Source organism: Papio anubis, chromosome 5, assembly GCF_008728515.1.
Source record: "Papio anubis isolate 15944 chromosome 5, Panubis1.0, whole genome shotgun sequence".
NCBI classification, from domain to species: Eukaryota; Metazoa; Chordata; class Mammalia; order Primates; family Cercopithecidae; genus Papio; species Papio anubis.
Genome location: NC_044980.1, coordinates 64,636,755 through 64,653,247, shown reverse-complemented (window position 1 = coordinate 64,653,247; position 16,493 = coordinate 64,636,755). Strand labels below are relative to the sequence as shown.

The 16,493-nt window shown below is 41.6% G+C and overlaps 1 protein-coding gene across 1 annotated transcript in view; it reads right to left on the bottom strand.

The window, feature by feature from the left end:
• Window positions 1-6,639: 6,639 nt before the first annotated feature.
• MCCC2 (methylcrotonoyl-CoA carboxylase 2) overlaps window positions 6,640-16,493 on the bottom strand; it is a 68,830-nt gene continuing 58,976 nt past the window's right edge. Inside the window, exons 14-17 of the mRNA XM_003899781.5 lie at window positions 15,785-15,941; window positions 14,854-14,968; window positions 12,572-12,657; window positions 6,640-8,603 (exon numbers count right to left, since the gene is read on the bottom strand). Of these exons, the coding sequence (XP_003899830.3) occupies window positions 8,486-8,603; window positions 12,572-12,657; window positions 14,854-14,968; window positions 15,785-15,941 (476 nt within the window). The 3' untranslated portion in view covers window positions 6,640-8,485. The remainder of the gene's footprint in view (window positions 8,604-12,571; window positions 12,658-14,853; window positions 14,969-15,784; window positions 15,942-16,493) is intronic.

Here is a 16,493-nt window from a genome sequence, read left to right as displayed (position 1 = left end):
CCTGCCACCACACACAGCTTTTTTTTGTTTTTTTTTTGTTTTTTTTTGGTTTTTTTTGTTTTTTTGTATTTTTAGTAGAGATGGAGTTTCACCATGTCGGCCAGGATGGTCTCAATCTCCTGACCTCATGATCCGCCCCCACGGCTTCCCAAAGTGCTGGGATTACAGGCGTGAGCCACCGCACCCGGCCAGGATTTTTCGTACTCGGATTTTCTCAGGTGATTCTAATGTGCAGTCTGGGCTGTGAATCACTGATCTAAAAGAACACTTACTCACTGAGAAGTTAATACAAACCCTTCCCTGAAAATGGGGGAGAGAAATGTACAATTACCTAGCAAATACGCAAGAATGATAATATCACCAAGGCGGAAATTTATCTTAGGATCCTAACATTTTGGAGCTAGGAAGGGATTTAGCGATCATTGAGTGGTGGTTCTCAGAGCATAATCCCCAGACTAGCAGCATCAGTGTCAGCTGAAAACTTGTTAGCAATGCACGTTCTGAGCTGGGCGCGGTGGCTCATGCTGATAATCCTAGCACTGTGGGAGGCTGAGGTCCGCGGATCACTTGACCTCAGGAATTCGAGACCAGCCTGGGCAACAATTCATTTATCATTAATAAGACCATCACTGTGGCCTTAAGGCTATCCAAAAGCCACTTAAGACTACCTAAGAAGTCACTTCCTTCTGTCTCCTGGTATGGTTGTCTTTAAACTATCCCCAGTGGAAGACTTTTAGATTTTAGCCAGATTTCCAATTAAAAGTAACCTAAAATCTTGTTCAGTGACATAGTTCAGTGATCAAAACATTGCAATAAATCGAGTTGCCCTTGTGACAATTTAAACCCTTGATCCAGAAGCCCCACATGGTGGCCCATGCCTGTAAGCTACTCAGGAGGCTGGGTGGGAGGATCCCGGGGGCCCAGGAGTTTAAGGCTGCAGTGAGCTATGATCATGTCACTGCATTTCAGCCTGGGTGATAGAGCAAGCTCCTGTCTCAATCAATCATTAAATAATTAAATTTAAAAAATAAACATTCAATCCATCCTCACTGGGGATGGTGGTGAGAAGTCACAACCCTCCTCCTTTGAATGCTCTGTGTATTTGAGGACCAAAATTCTCAGTTTACTCTTCTGTCTATACCATCACTCTTTCACCAAGTTTGAAAATATAGAGTGACTTACTGTAACCTCTGGCTTGCAGAACATGTTGCCAGGTAGGGTTGGTTGCTATAAGCATTGAAACATGACTCCACTAAATAAATCAATAAATAAGATTGTTGGAAGGATACAGATGCCTCTGACTCACAGATCTCAGTAATCAGGGTTGTGCCAGGGACCCTGGAACAGAGGGGAGTGAACAAACAGCTTCTTCAGGTCTACTTGAACTCAGGGTCGTTTGTCTTCCATCTTTGCCCCTCTGCTCATGAGTCAAAGCACGTGAGAGAGTCCACCTGGCCAAGCCTCAACATGTCTCCAGCTCTTAGTATCCAGGGCTCTTTGCTTGCCACACTGGCCAAGACTGCACAGAACAGGAGGGGGGTAGTTCCCAAAGGAGAATGAAAGAACAGTTACCAAAAGAAGACAGAGGGGTACCAAGAGGGCGAAGATAACCCTCAAGTCACTGCGCAGATGCTGCACCAGGCCAGGAGCCACGTCTTCTTATCTTTGTGTACCATCCCAAAGCCCGACGCGTAGTGAGCCCTCGGTAAATGTATGCTCATTTGAACAAAAGCTGTGACCAACTGGAGAATGGGTCAACCTGGTAAATGATTGCCACCATGAGCTTCACCGAGCCCTGAGGCACGTGCTTTCCTGTGGAATAAAAAAGGCTCTCAGCATACTGTATCTACCCTTCCCTCCAGTCCTCACCCCTCAGCCCACCTTCCCTAGCACCATCCACTAGCAGAGAAAGAGGGAATCTGGAGAGGTGGAGAAAAGACTTAGGCATGTAGATGGAGGGAAGGAAAACAATCGCTAGGCCAGAAAGGCTGATTTTAATCCGCTCCCATCCTCCTCAGGTTCATACAGCGTGTTAGTAGCTGAACTAGAGCGAAACTGGCCCAAATCCCTCCCAGTGTTCTCTCCACGACCGTGACCTCCCATGCATTAATGCTCAGTCTTCACAACTCATTACTAATGTGACATGGTCACTTTGACACAGCTTTTTTTTTTTTTTTAGACAGGGTCTCGCTCTGTTGCCCAGGCTGGAGTGCAGTGGCGCCATCACAGTTCACTGCAGCCTTGGCCTCCTGGGCTCAAGTGATCCTCCCACCTCAGCCTTCTGAGTGGCTGGGACTACAGGCACGCACTAACATGCCTAGCTAATTTTTTATTTTTCATTTTTATTTTTGTAGAGACGGGATTTCACCGTGTTGCCCAGGTTGGTCTCAAACTCCTGGGCTCGCGAGATCTGCCTGCCTCGGCCTCCCAAAGTGCTGGGATTACAGGCATGAACCATCACGTCCCGGCCTAGACACAACTTTTAACAATGAAGAAAACATTGGTTTATGCTAAACAATTTAATTCTATGGGAAGCTATTTCTGTATCTAAAAACACCAGGGTAAGCATTATATCCAGCAATACCATAACGTACACTTATAGAGCAAAACTCACCAACATGTCTTAGAGGTCTGTGTATACTTTAACCTGTACACTTTTATCCAACAATACCATTGCTAAAAATGTATCCTAATAATCACAGATATGTAAAGAAACTAAACAGATGTTCGCTGCAGCATTATCTGTAATGTGGGAAACCAGAAATAACCTACAACAGTAGGGGAGTAGTTAAATCAAAGGGAGCATTCATGTACTGTATTATCATGCAACATCAGAATTATTGCAGAATATTAGGCTGGGCGAGGTGACTCATGCCTGTAATTCCAGCACTTTGGGAGGCCAAAGTGGGTGGATCACCTGAGGTCAGGAGTTTGAGACCAGCCTGGCCAACATGGTGAAACCCCATCTCTACTAAAAATACAAAAATTAGCCGGGTGTGGTGACACACGCCTGTAGTCCCAGCTACTCAGGAAGCTGAGGCAGGAGAATCGCTTGAACCCGGGAGGCAGAGGTTGCAGTGAGCCAAGATCACGCCACTGCACTCCAGCCTTGGTAACAGAGTGAGACTCCATCTCAAAAAAGGAAAAAAAATTTGCACAATATTAAATTTCATGTAAACAGGTCAATGATTGGTTCTGTTTATAGTTCATGTAAACAGGTCAATATATTTACAATACATTAAGTGAAATGCAGACTACAGAATAACATGTAGCACAGCACTTTTGCAAAAAGGCTGGGCGCGGTGGCTCAAGCCTGTAATCCCAGCACTTTGGGAGGCCGAGACGGGCGGATCACGAGGTCAGGAGATCGAGACCATCCTGGCTAACACGGTGAAACCCCGTTTCTACTAAAAAATACAAAAAGCTAGCCAGGCGAGGTGGCGGGCGCCTGTAGTCCCAAGTACTCGGGAGGCTGGGGCAGGAGAATGGCGTGAACCCGGGAGGCGGAGCTTGCAGTGAGCCGAGATCTAGCCACTGCACTCCAGCCTGGGTGACAGAGCAAGACTCCGTCTCAAAAAAAAAAAAAAAAAAAAAAAGATAGAAAAAGATAGACTAGTACACAAAAAATATTAATAGCAGTAGTTATCTCTAGGTAGTGAGACTATGAAGCTTTTTTTTCTTTTCATTTTATTTTCTTCACTTTGTCTTCCTAAATTTTCCGCAAGTAACATTGTTAGATTTTTTAAATTATAAATAATTTTAAGATAAAAATTACTTCTAATTATCCTGTAGATAAAGGAATGTCATTAACAATGCTGCGGCTGAAAAATGTTGAATACATTTTCTATAGAAACATTTAAAACTAGTCTGAGTATTCTAAAATTCTACCTGTTTTTCTTCTGAGTTCACTTCTTACAATCAACACTTACTGAATTACACTTAAAAAAATCGTTTTTCTCGGTCAAGCACAATGTTTCATGCCTACAATTCCAGCACTTTTGGAGACTGAGGCAGGCAGGTCACTTGAGTCCAGGAGTTTGAAGCCAGCCTGGGCAACATGGCAAAAACCCATCTCTACTAAAACAAAAATTACAAGATACAAAAATCAGCCGGACGTGGTGGCATGTGCCTGTTGTCCCAGCTACTCAGGAGGCTGAGGTGAGAGGATCACTTGAGCCCAGGGGGGCAGAGGCTGCAGTGAGCCAAGATCATGCCACTGCACTCCAGCCTGGGCACTGGAGTGAGACCCTGTCTCAAAAAAAAAAAAAAAAAAAATTTTGTTTTTTCCTCCAGCTTACTTCTAACATCTGGTTCTGGGTATATTTTCCCTGTGATAACTTCTCTGTGAAATCACCACCTTTCAAGACCTTATTCTCCCTCATAGATGCCTCTCTTGCTCACCCTAAAAAGTAGCACAAACATGTGATTTGGGTCACCTTTGTGAAAGAGAAAGCTGCCAGACATATTGAACCACTGATTTCAGAAAACTAACGGTTGGGAAACAAAATTATCCCCACCATATGGTAAACTCTCCTCTAGGGTCAATTAAATGACTCCCTAGAATACGAATGCACACATATTATGTGATTGGTATCATAGTACTGAAATCTATATTAAAAGCCATGAAGCAGGTATCCGGAGCAAAGGCTTCTAAGAATTCTCAAAAGCTGATATGCAGCCAAAGTATTTAGTCGTGATGATGCTACAGGCAGCGAGCACACATCCCAGTTCAGACCTGTTTCCCAGTGTAGTTATTATTGAGACCCCCTTTTTCTCACTCTCAAAAGCCCCAATGTGGATAAATTACACAGTCAACTAGATGGAATGTACATTTGCCTAGAAAGGTAAAAGAGGCATAGAAATTTCATTCATCCCTAAGAACAACTTAGTCCTCAGGATCCTGATTCCAGATACAAAAGAATTTGGAGCGCATAAAATAAAAGCACTATTTATTTATTTATTTATTTATTTTTTATTTATTTATTATGTAGTAGAGACAGGGTCTTACTATGTTGCCCAGGCTGTTCTCCAACTGCTGGGCTCAATCAATCCTCCTTGCCTCAGCCTCTTAAAATGCTGGGATTACAGGTGTAAGCCAGGGTGTCCCGCTGAAACAAACTGTTTTTAAGTGTTTAGTGGAAACGCACAAAACTTTTTGTCAAAAATGATTAAAATCTATGTCATCATTAAATACTAATTGTACTTAATTGTAACATTTTAAGAGAAATGAATGACACTAGGCTATGATAATCTAGCTCGTCTTCTTGCCATTTTTCCATATATGAAACTTCAGAACCAATCATTAAAAGATCACTAAGAAAAAAAAATTACCAAGGCTCTCAGTGGAGATTTGATCTTTCATAAAACCAACCTCAATACATTTTAGAACTAATGTGGCCTCTCAAAAATAATCTTATTAATGAAATCATCCCAAAATCTGCTTTGATTTGTCCCTGTGAAGGAAACATATGGCCTCTCTCCCGAGAGACATGCACATAAGCATGTTGGCAAATGATCAAGTGGCACTCAAACATCTATCAATAGTGCCTTCTGCTGGTGCAAAAGTGTTTGGTTTTTTTTTTTTTTTTTGAGACGGAGTCTCGCTCTGTCGCCCAGGCTGGAGTGCAGTGGCCGGATCTCAGCTCACTGCAAGCTCCGCCTTTTGGGTTCACGCCATTCTCCTGCCTCAGCCTCCCGAGTAGCTGGGACTACAGACGCCCGCCACCTCGCCCGGCTAGTTTTTTGTATTTTTTAGTAGAGACGGGGTTTCACCGTGTTAGCCAGGATGGTCTTGATTTCCTGACCTCGTGATCCGCCCATCTCGGCCTCCCAAAGTGCTGGGATTACAGGCTTGAGCCACCGCGCCGGGCCTTTTTTTTTTTTTTTTTTTTAAACAAATTCAATTTGAAAATATATTTCTTATGAACTGAAAAATAGAAGTAATCTTGTCTTTTTCATTCTTTAAGTACCAACAGGGGCAAATGTAGAGACTAACTTGTATATTTCTTCAAATTCCAAGTAGCTCATATTATCCTTGCTGGAATTCATATTGATGATAGTCAAAATGCTAAAAAAAGTATTACCTATTTTGATAAGACAATTATAAATGTTTATTATTGGATAAAATATACAAAATAGAGCAAGGCGTAGTGGTGCAAGCTTGTCATCCCAGCTACTTGGGAGGCTGAAGCAGGATTGCTTGAGCCCAGGAGTTCAAGTCCAGCCTGGGCAACACAGCAAGACCCTGCCTCTAGAAAAATAAATAAAAATCCAATTCACTTAAATGTGGTTTTATTGATGGCCAGTTTCTTCCCAGAAAGGCAAAAGCAGTCCTAAAATATCCATGAATCCTTGACTTGTTAATGGTTCCTACTAAAGGAATATTACCTAGTCTTTACATAGAAAATTTTGTTTCGACATAGATGTGCATTTTCATTAAAATTTTAATGTAACTTACTATTTTAATATACTTAATGTGTTTCTTCTGAAAACATAACCTACCACTGAATTTGATCATCTATCTGTATTCTCCCCACAAAAACTAAATTGACTTCCTGATACACACTGAACATCACACACAAATGTTTAAAATATTAAGTACACACAAATGTTTGAAATATTAAGTATCACACACAAATGTCTGAAATATTGACTTTATTAGGAAAACATCTGATAGTTCTATTCGGTCATACAATCAATCACCTAATTTTAAAACTATGTGGCCGGAGGACATCAATTACAATATGGATTTTTCATTCATTCAACATATATTTGAGCACCTACAAGTGCCAGGCATTGGAGGTACAGGGTAAACGGGAGGATCCTTGCTCTCACGGATCTTACATTCTAGCAGGAGGACAGTATGAAAGAAATGTGTATAGTAAAATGATGAGTTTACGACAAAGGAAGTAGATAGCGTTTCACAAGAGCATAGAGTGGAGAGGCTAAGGGAGGTCACAGAGACATCCCTAAGGAAGTGGAGCTTAAACTGAGAGAAGCAAGTGCTTAAACTGAAGGATGTGTTGAAGAAGAAGGGAGAGTAGAACAATTTGGGCAGAGGGAACCTTATGGACCCTAAGGTGGGAAGGTTCAAAGAACTGAAAGACAGCTAGAACAGCTGGAGCCATTCTCCTGTGTAAAGAGGAGTCAAAGAAAAAAGATTAAAGATGTGAAGGTTAAGATCTTGGTGGCATTCAGGGATTGGTACTTCTACAAGAAATCACTGAAGGGAGCAATGTGACATTACTTTTCACTTCAGGATGGCCTACTCCAGGGGGTAGACTGGACTAGTAAGACTGGAGGCAGGTAGACCTCTTCTAAGGCCTGTGATAGTGAAAGACAAAAATAAGTGGGGGAATTCAGGGGATAGTGAAAATCAGTAGGGCTTAACAAGCAAGCTAGAGGTTCCTCCACAACAACCAATACAGATGTCCAGTAGACCTATTGGATATGCAGGCCTGCAGCTCAGGGGAGAGCTGGGTTAAGAACTGTCAAGGCAGTAATCATCTGCATTTAGATGGCAATTGAAGCCATGACAGGGGCTGAAATGGCCCAGCAAGAGTAAATCAAACCATGAGAATCACATACATTTAAGAATAAGGAAACGTAGCCAGGTGTGGTGGCTCACGCCTGTAATCCCAGCACTTTGGGAGGCTGAGGCGGGTGGATCACTTGAAGTCAGGAGTTCGAGACCAGCCTGGGCAACATAGTGAAACCCCATCTCTACTAAAAATACAAAATTTAGCTCAGTGTGGTGGCGCATGCCTATAGTCCCAGCTACTTGGGAGGCTGAGGCACAAGAATCGCTTGAACCTGGGAGGTGGAGGCTGAAGTGAGCCGAGATCATGCCACTGCATTCTAGCCTGAGCAACAGAGAAACACCCTGTCTCAAAAAAAAAAAAAAAAAAAAAAAAAAGAATAAGGAGATGTCACAGGCTAGAGGGAGGGGGAAATGGGAGCACTACTGTTTGAATGGTATAATTTCAGTGTGGGACTGAGAACAAATTCTGGAGCTGAATGATGGTGATGGCTGCACAGCAGTGTGAGAGCACTTTACGCCACTGAAGTAACAGACGCCTGTCAAAAATAAGCCTGCTAAAATATCACCAAGCATAACCAGCAAAACAATCATTTCAGTGAAAATACAACTTCATATTAATCATCTCAATAATACAGATTACAGAACTGAGTTTACAGATTATAAAAATTTTCATACCTTGTGGGTCAGAAAGGATAACTGTAAATTACTGTCTCCACTTTATGGGTGGTAAAACTGAGCTACAGAGAAGATTCTCTAAGAAAATTTAAAAGGAATTGACGTTCATTAAATAAATATCCTCACTGATTTTTTTAAGGTAGAAAAGTACAATGCACTGTGTTAAAAGAGTTACTGTAATAGCCTCATGTTCGAGAAGTCTAAAATTCTAAGGTTACTACATGTATTAATTTTTGGTACATGTCCAAGAGAAAACATCCTTTATTCCAGTTACATCCTGAAGATACCAAAGTCAGTCTTCTCTATTGGTGCGTTGAGGGCTGCACTAAAACTGAGACCCAAGACCAGTCTGGTGTCTGCTGGATCAATGATCCCATCATCCCACACCCTGACAAAAGAAGAAACAAAGAGTTACGAATTTACCATCGAACTACCATTTATACACTCTCCACGCGCAGAAATGCCAAGAAAGTTTTCCTTCAGGTAACATATGAATCTACTGATTAGCATCCACAACAGAAACTATGTTCAAGACAGAGGGGGAAAAGGTGGGAAAAAATGATACGACTTTCATCCCAGGCCACCACAGAATGTCATGTCTTAAGGCTTAAGGAACTACTTTTACAAGAGATCTCAAAGTAACCCCTGGTTTGAAAATATGTTTACTTATTTCAGGAAAAATTTTCCTATTCCTTTTCTTCCCACACAAATATATAAACCAAGTTGGTGTATTCTGTCATTAATATGGAGAACCATATATATCCAGGTAATAACTTCAAACTTCACCAGAAAAGGTATATTCCCCACCCCCCCCCCCAAACTCTTAAGGAACTATGAAAATTATTGAATAGGCTTCAGTACATTTTATTTATTATTATTATTATTGTTATTTGAGATGGAGTCATGCTCTGTCACCCAGGCTGGAGTGCAGTGCAGTGGCACAATCTCGGTTCACTGCAGCCTCTGCCCTCTGGATTCAAGCAATTCTCCTGCCTCAGCCTCCCTAGCAGCTGGTATTACAGGAATGCGCTACTGCACCTGGCTAATTTTTGTATTTTTAGAAGAGATGGTTTTTCGCCATGTTGGCCAGGCTGGTTTCGAACTCCTGACCTCAGGTGATCCGCCCACCTCGGCCTCCCAAAGTGCTGCGACTACAGGTGTGAGCCACCGCACCCGGCCAGCTTCAGTACATTTTATTAATAAAATAGACATCTTCAAATGTAGGTCTTTATTTTTTGCTACAATAGGAAAAACAGGAACTTTAAACTGCTTGCGGAAGAAACTTTTAAGTAGAAATTTTAGTTTCCTTTTCATTGACAATCTCAAATGTATAAGGAAAAATGACTGAGAAATAATATTTTTCAAAGGTTATTAGCAGGTGGCAGTTTGCTTTTTTTATACAAACTCCCTTCAGTATCGGAACCTGGCATCAATTATTAAACCGTTCTTACATTGACAGACATGAATCAAATCTTTGCTCATAAAACATTCATAATAGGGACCCTAAAGTATCAACACCCAATAAAAAGAAAGCCACTCTTGTCATCCGCAATCAGGCGAATTGATTACACTCCCTTCTGAAGCCTGCAGCACATCAAGCATGGTGATGAAGGGGCTGCCTAATAATGTTCATTAAAAAGACTGCCCCAGGTAAGACGCACTAATGAAATGCCTGATACAAGTTTGATTATAAAAACAACTGGGCAGAAGCAAATTGGCACGCTACATATATAACCTATTACGATTAAGGAAAACATTGTAGGTTACAGTAACTGATCATGACAAGCTTTGTCTCTGAAAAGACAGATCTAGCCATGTTCAAACCTAAGCAGGTCAGGGAATTTTACTGTGAAGCTGAGATTTACTAAACCCAAGGAAGGTAAACTGGCTTGGAAATCCTTTCAGCTTTGAAAGAAAGCTGCTGTCTCCATGCCACCAACTGTTTCAACAGAAGGGTTAAACATCTACAGATCCGGCCAGGCAGGGTGGCTCACACCTGTAATCCCAGTACTTTGGGAGGCCAAGGCAGGTGGTTCACATGAGGTTGGGAGTTTGAGACCAGCCTGACCAACATGGAGAAACCCTATCTCTATTAAAAATACAAAATTAGCCAGGTGTGGTGGTGCATGCCTGTAATCCCAGCTACTCGGGAGGCTGAGGCAGGAGAATCCCTTGAACCCAGAAGGCAGAGGCTGCGGTGAGCTGAGATCAGGCCACTGCACTCCAGCCTGGGTAAGAAGAGCAAAACTCTGTCTCAAAAAAACAAAAAACTACAGATCCACAGAAAGCTTTACTGTCTGTTAACATTTATTTCCAAAGATAAGTCTCTCTGGGCCATTTACTCTTCTGCCTTGAATGTAATCCATTAAAAATAATAATAATAATAATAATGTTAGTATGAAAATAATAACTCTTTCGCAAGAGATGACTTATCTTAGCCAGGGCTGAAAAACAAGCTAATGGCTCACACCAAATACGCAATTTTTCAAACTTTAATATTTCAGCTGTCCCTGTGTATTTCAGTCAAAATCCTATGTGGAAAAGAAAACTATAGAAAAGCTTGACAATATATATTTTATATTTCATCTCGAACCTCTTATATGGCTTTCTATTGCTTCTTTCCATTTACTGGCTACTATATGTCTGTTTACATGATGATAAAATCAGGAACATGTTTAGCTCTCAAAGACTATAAAATATTTTGCTCTTAACTAAATGAATCAAACCACCACAACAAAATATACCTGCAAATTTGTTTGTAAAAATATATATTTAGCAAAAGACCTTTTAAAAATCCCAAATGCTGACCACCCACGATTACAGGTGGCTCGCGCCTATAATCCTAGCACTTTGAGAGGTTGAGGCAGGATCACTCAAGCTCAGGCATTCAAGACCAGCCTGGCCAACATGGTGAAACCCCATCTCTACAAAAAATACAAAAAAATTAGCCAGGAGTGGTGGCACATGCCTGTAGTCCCAGCTTTGGAGGCTGACGCAAGACGATCGCTTGAGTCCGGGAGGCAGAGATTGCAGTGAGCTGAGATCACGTTACTGTACTCCAACCTGGGCGACAGAGTGAGACTCTGTCTTTAAAGAAAACAAAACAAAACACATACACACACCCAAATGGTATTATTTATCTCCTCAAACTAATTATGTTCTTGAAAATCAGTATGTTTTGTCTTTGTAGCCACCAAGGAACCATTCAAATAATTGTAATGGGCTCTAACTTTTGCCTTTTTTTTTTTTTTTTTTTTTTTGAGATAGGGCCTTGTTCAGTCACCCAGGCTGGAGCACAGTAGCATGATCTCGACTCACTGCAGCCTTGACCTCCCAGGTTCAACTGATCTGCTTGCCTCAGCACCCTGAGTAGCTGGGACTACAGGTGCACACCACCACACCTGGCTAATTTTCGTATATTTTTTTGTAGAGACCAGGTCTCGCCATGTTGCCCCACCGGTTTCAAACTCCTGGGCTCAAACAATCCGCCCGCCCTGGCCTCTCAAAGTGCTGGAAATATAAATGTGAGCCACTGTGCCTGGCCTGATTTTCTTTTCTCTCCCCTCTCCTCTCCAGTTTGCCTTCGCCAGCATAAATTACAACATAAGCTAATTTTACAAGATGCAGAAAGAGTTACTTTCTTTTTTCCATCTGCCTAAGGGATGAAAGGAAGACATGAAGCTTAGATTAGTCTTCAGAAGGCAGAACACTAAAGTTGTTGAAGACAGATGTGAAAGCAGGCACCAGCGGGTCTTCAGCTGGGACAGGCATGATAATTTATTACCTCATTAAGTGGTGTAAGAAACAAACAGAGCCAACAGCAGCAATGGTCTGTGAGGTAATTATTTGGCGCTGACACACAGACCCTGGCAGCGACTAATCACCTTCCAAACGTACAAGCATGCTTGTCAACAGATGCCAGTAAGTGTTCAAGCAATCTCATGCTTAAAATGGGGTAACAACAAAATGATCAAGAAGAGGGGTTTTTAAGCAAAAATTAGAACTGCTGAAGTAACATAGCCAGCTTATAACTTATTCTCAGCTCCTAGCATGGCCCACCTCGGGCTGCAGGACACCTGCGGGCCCCAGACACCTCAACTAGGGGCAAGACAAGAGAAGCGGGAATCAGACCAGTGGTGGTGAGTCCACAGTGCAGGGACGCTGGGAGGAGGGGTGGCATTTCAGCAGTAGCCATTCACATTGTAAAGAAACAACAGTACAAAATTAAGTGTGTCCACCGGTTATTCTCCAGTTCCTATGAATGCTGGACCATCCTGACTACATAGAGCTCTGTAAAGCTGCTCCCCTAACCACCATCTACACCCATCAGGGAGTTAGTTATGTTCTGGCCCCCACCTTGCACTGGAATAGTAAGGGTTCCCCTCCTCTTCAAACTTCTTAATGATGGGCTCTTTTAAAGCTGCTTCATCAGCACTGGAGAACTAAAGGAAAAAAGGCCATGAGTAAGTCAGCTTCAGTGAACAACTGGCCCTGTTTAGATCATCTCAATTCAAAAGAAACAACAGATTTCATGAACAATAATGTTACAACTAACATGTGCATGGTGATGTACAAATTACAAGTGATCATTAACATACATGCTCTCGCCTAAGACATGAGTATCAAGTGAGTGCCCCATCCCATCTCTCCTAGCAGAGAAAATATCCTGAGGCTATTTCACATAAGGTGAAAACCCAGGGTACTGTGTATCACAACAGGTTACAATAATGGATGTGAATTACACAACCTAACAAAAGGGCTGCATTACACTTAGCAGCCTCCAGTTAAGAACGTGGAGAAGTATGAGATTTTCATTTAAAATAGTGAAAATTTAAAACTTAAGCTTAAATGTTTAAGTTTAAAGGGGTAGTATACCAACCAAATCTTGAATAACATTTTCAGTCAAGTTCCCAGAGAACTGAAAGATATTTTTCCCTAATTAAGAATTTCACAGCCTTAGCATCAGTATTACAAGGATCAAGTGATAATTAATTCCGATGTAAAAATCTTCAGAACTTAATTTGAAACCCTGAAAAATATTTTCAACTCAAAAAGCAACTCGACACCAGAAACAAATGACTTATTAAAAAAAAAAAAAAACCCTACCTTCTTTTGTGTAAATACGTTAATACCTTAATATCATTTTCTAGGTCATGAATTCTGAGGGACAACCATTAACACACTGTGCTTTCCTTTCCTATATAAAAATGAATGAACTCAAGTATCTGTATATTGAAGTAATCAAAGAACAACTACTTAATGAGAGATCACCATGCTAGGCTTCATAGAGTTTCAGACATGTCTTTGAAGTATCAGGTAGAATTTCATATACCACCTCCCCCGCCCACACCCCCACACCCCAACCACTCGCACAAAAGCAAAGCTATCCATTTCCTTTGACAGTAATAGGTACTAAAGTGAATCTGAAACCTCAATGTAAGCCTCCAGAGTTCCCTGTGCTTGGAAAAGACAACTAGGGATGTGAGGCATGGGTGGATGCATTCAGGGAGGCAGAAACCACCCTCTGGCTTTACAGTACCTCACTCCACAATCTAGGTGGAAGACCTGATGATTCCTGCACAGAGCAGACAGGGCTCCCTTCATTTCATTCCTTCCCATAATGAGACAACAGTGCACTTAAGCAACTTCAGGAACACACATCCATCATCTTCCTACTTGGTGCTTACGCAAGAGTTAAAAGTTGTAACTAATAAAAATTAATGCAAAATTTCAAAACAATCTCCAACAGAGACACAAACAAAAGAATTCATTTTAAAAGCAGCTGCTTGCTGATTTGCCTTTTATCAAGTTTCCACTGCCCTTTCCATTTTTCTTCATTTATACACAGGATAATGTTATTCAATTCTCAATAGATGACGGAGCCCTCCCACTCAGGGTATCCTTAACAACAATCTAAAAGTAAAATAGAAAGAACAAAATTCTGCTGCTTTTGGTCATAAAATCAAAGTAGTACATCAGACTTATTTAAATCTCACTAAGTACAAATGACTAAGAATCAAACATCTTTATGCCTCAGATACTTACTGGCAGTTTCTAAAGTGTTTTCTCGGCTGGGCACGGTGGCACACACCTGTAATCCCAGCACTTTGGGAGGTGGGCGGATTACTTGAGGTCAGGAGTTTGAGAGTAGCCTGGCCAACATAGTGAAACCCCGTCTCTACTAAAAATACAAAAATTAGCCTGGCGTGGGGGCGCATGCCTGTTATCCCAGCTTCTCAGGAGGCTGAGGCATGAGAATCGCTTGAACCCAGGAGGTGGAGGCTGCCGTGAACTGAGATTGCAGCACTGCACTCCAGCCTGGGTGACAGAGCAAGACTCTGTCTTAAAAATTAAAAATAAGAAAACAAAGTGTTTTCTTGGAAATTCTGAAAAAATTTTAAATGGCCACAAAGAAGGTACCCCATATGAAACGGCTTTAAAAAGAAAAAGAACAGAACTCCTGTGAGCCTCGATTGCTGGAACAACTTCCAGGGCAGCACCGTCTAAATATGGCCAGGCAGCGTGTGCCAGGTCCCCAGCCACGAACACTAAGGGCTTCCGAGCACGCTGCTCCTTGACTCCAGGGTGTTTATAGTGAGAGGCAAACCCAGGGAGAAACAAGAGAAAATGACACTGACCTGCTTTCCTTCCCGGGCTCTTTGGTCCTTTGCTATCGTGGCCAACACATTGGCTGCCTGCTCTCCTCCCATCACTGAGATACGAGCATTTGGCCAAATGTAGAGAAATCTTGGGCTGGGAGAAAAAAAGAAATAATAAGCAAGTTAAGTCAATATACAACATAGATTTTCAGAGGCCCATGTTTGCCTTTTAAATTAGTGGTTCCTGATTCTGGCTGCACATTACAATAATCTGTGGAGCTTTCACAAATATACAAATGCCTGGAACCCACCCCAGACTAGACTCCAGAGGAGGGGCCTGAGCACAGACGGGACTTCTAAGTTCTCCATGTAATTCTGGGTATAAAAGTGTTGATAATATCCTCTCATGATCTACGGTCATGTCCTGTTTTCCATTCCTGATAGTGGTCCTATGTGCCATCTCTCTTTATTTTTTAGTTTAAGCACAGGATTATCAAGTTTGTTAACCTTTCAAATCAACCAACTTTGGGCTATGCTGATTCTTCTATCTGATGTCTGCTCTTCATTATATCCTTTCTATTTGTCACGGGTTTAACATGCTGTTCTTTGAACCTCCCATAGCTGAAGTCTTAGCTCATTGACTTGCAGTCTTACTTCTTTTCCCATATATGCCTTTAAGGCTACATACCTTTCTCAGAGCCAGACTTTAGCTGCATTGCACAAATCTTAATGTGTGGCATTTTCATTATCAGCTATTTCAAGTATTTCTTGACTCCCATTGTAGATTTCTTCCAAATAACACCTTTGGCACTAAATTTCATTTCACCCCTCCAGATGATACAAATTATGGTATAATTGATTGAGATCTGGAAATGGCATTCTGTGTTTCAAATAAACCTGAAATAAACTGACCATGTATTTTACACTCAAAGTATGTTTCTTTGTTTCAGAGAAAATCATGACACCCTACCTATATGCTCTGCCACACATCCCATAGTTTCCAGCTCCGTACGAGCCCCCAATGATGAGGGTTATCTTAGGCACTTGGGCACAGGCCACAGCGGTCACCATCTTGGCACCATCCTTGGTAATTCCTTCAGCTTCATACTCTCTACCAACCATAAATCCTGAGAGAAAGATCAGAAAGACAGCCTCTGGGTGATGGGATTAATATGTGGAATGCAATTCCACCAAAAGGACATCTTGTTTTACTAAACTCATTTTACTAAATGCCTCTCGCCTGAAGAAAATGTATATATGTGAAACATACCCTTAAAAAGTTTGCTTTGAAAGGATAAAATAAAGTTTTCTCTAATCACTTTCTAAATTTTCTTAAAGCAGTTCATCTGGATGCACATAGAAACCTTCAGACAATATGAGGATGCAATCTATCTTCAAGAGATGATCTTGGCTGGATGCTATGACTCACCCCCATAATACCAACAATTTGGGAAGCCTAAGCGGGAGGATCACTTGAGGCCAGGCGTTTGAGACCAGCCTGGGCAACAAAGTGAGACCCTACCTCTATTTAAAAATAAATAAATAAAACTTTTTTAAAAAGAGATGATGTCAAAGAAGCAGCTTGATGCTGAAAAGAATGTGACATGCCTAGCCAAGGACAAAGTGCTGTGATGAGCCCAACAATGAGGGCTTCAGCCTTCACTGACCTGGTTTTAAAA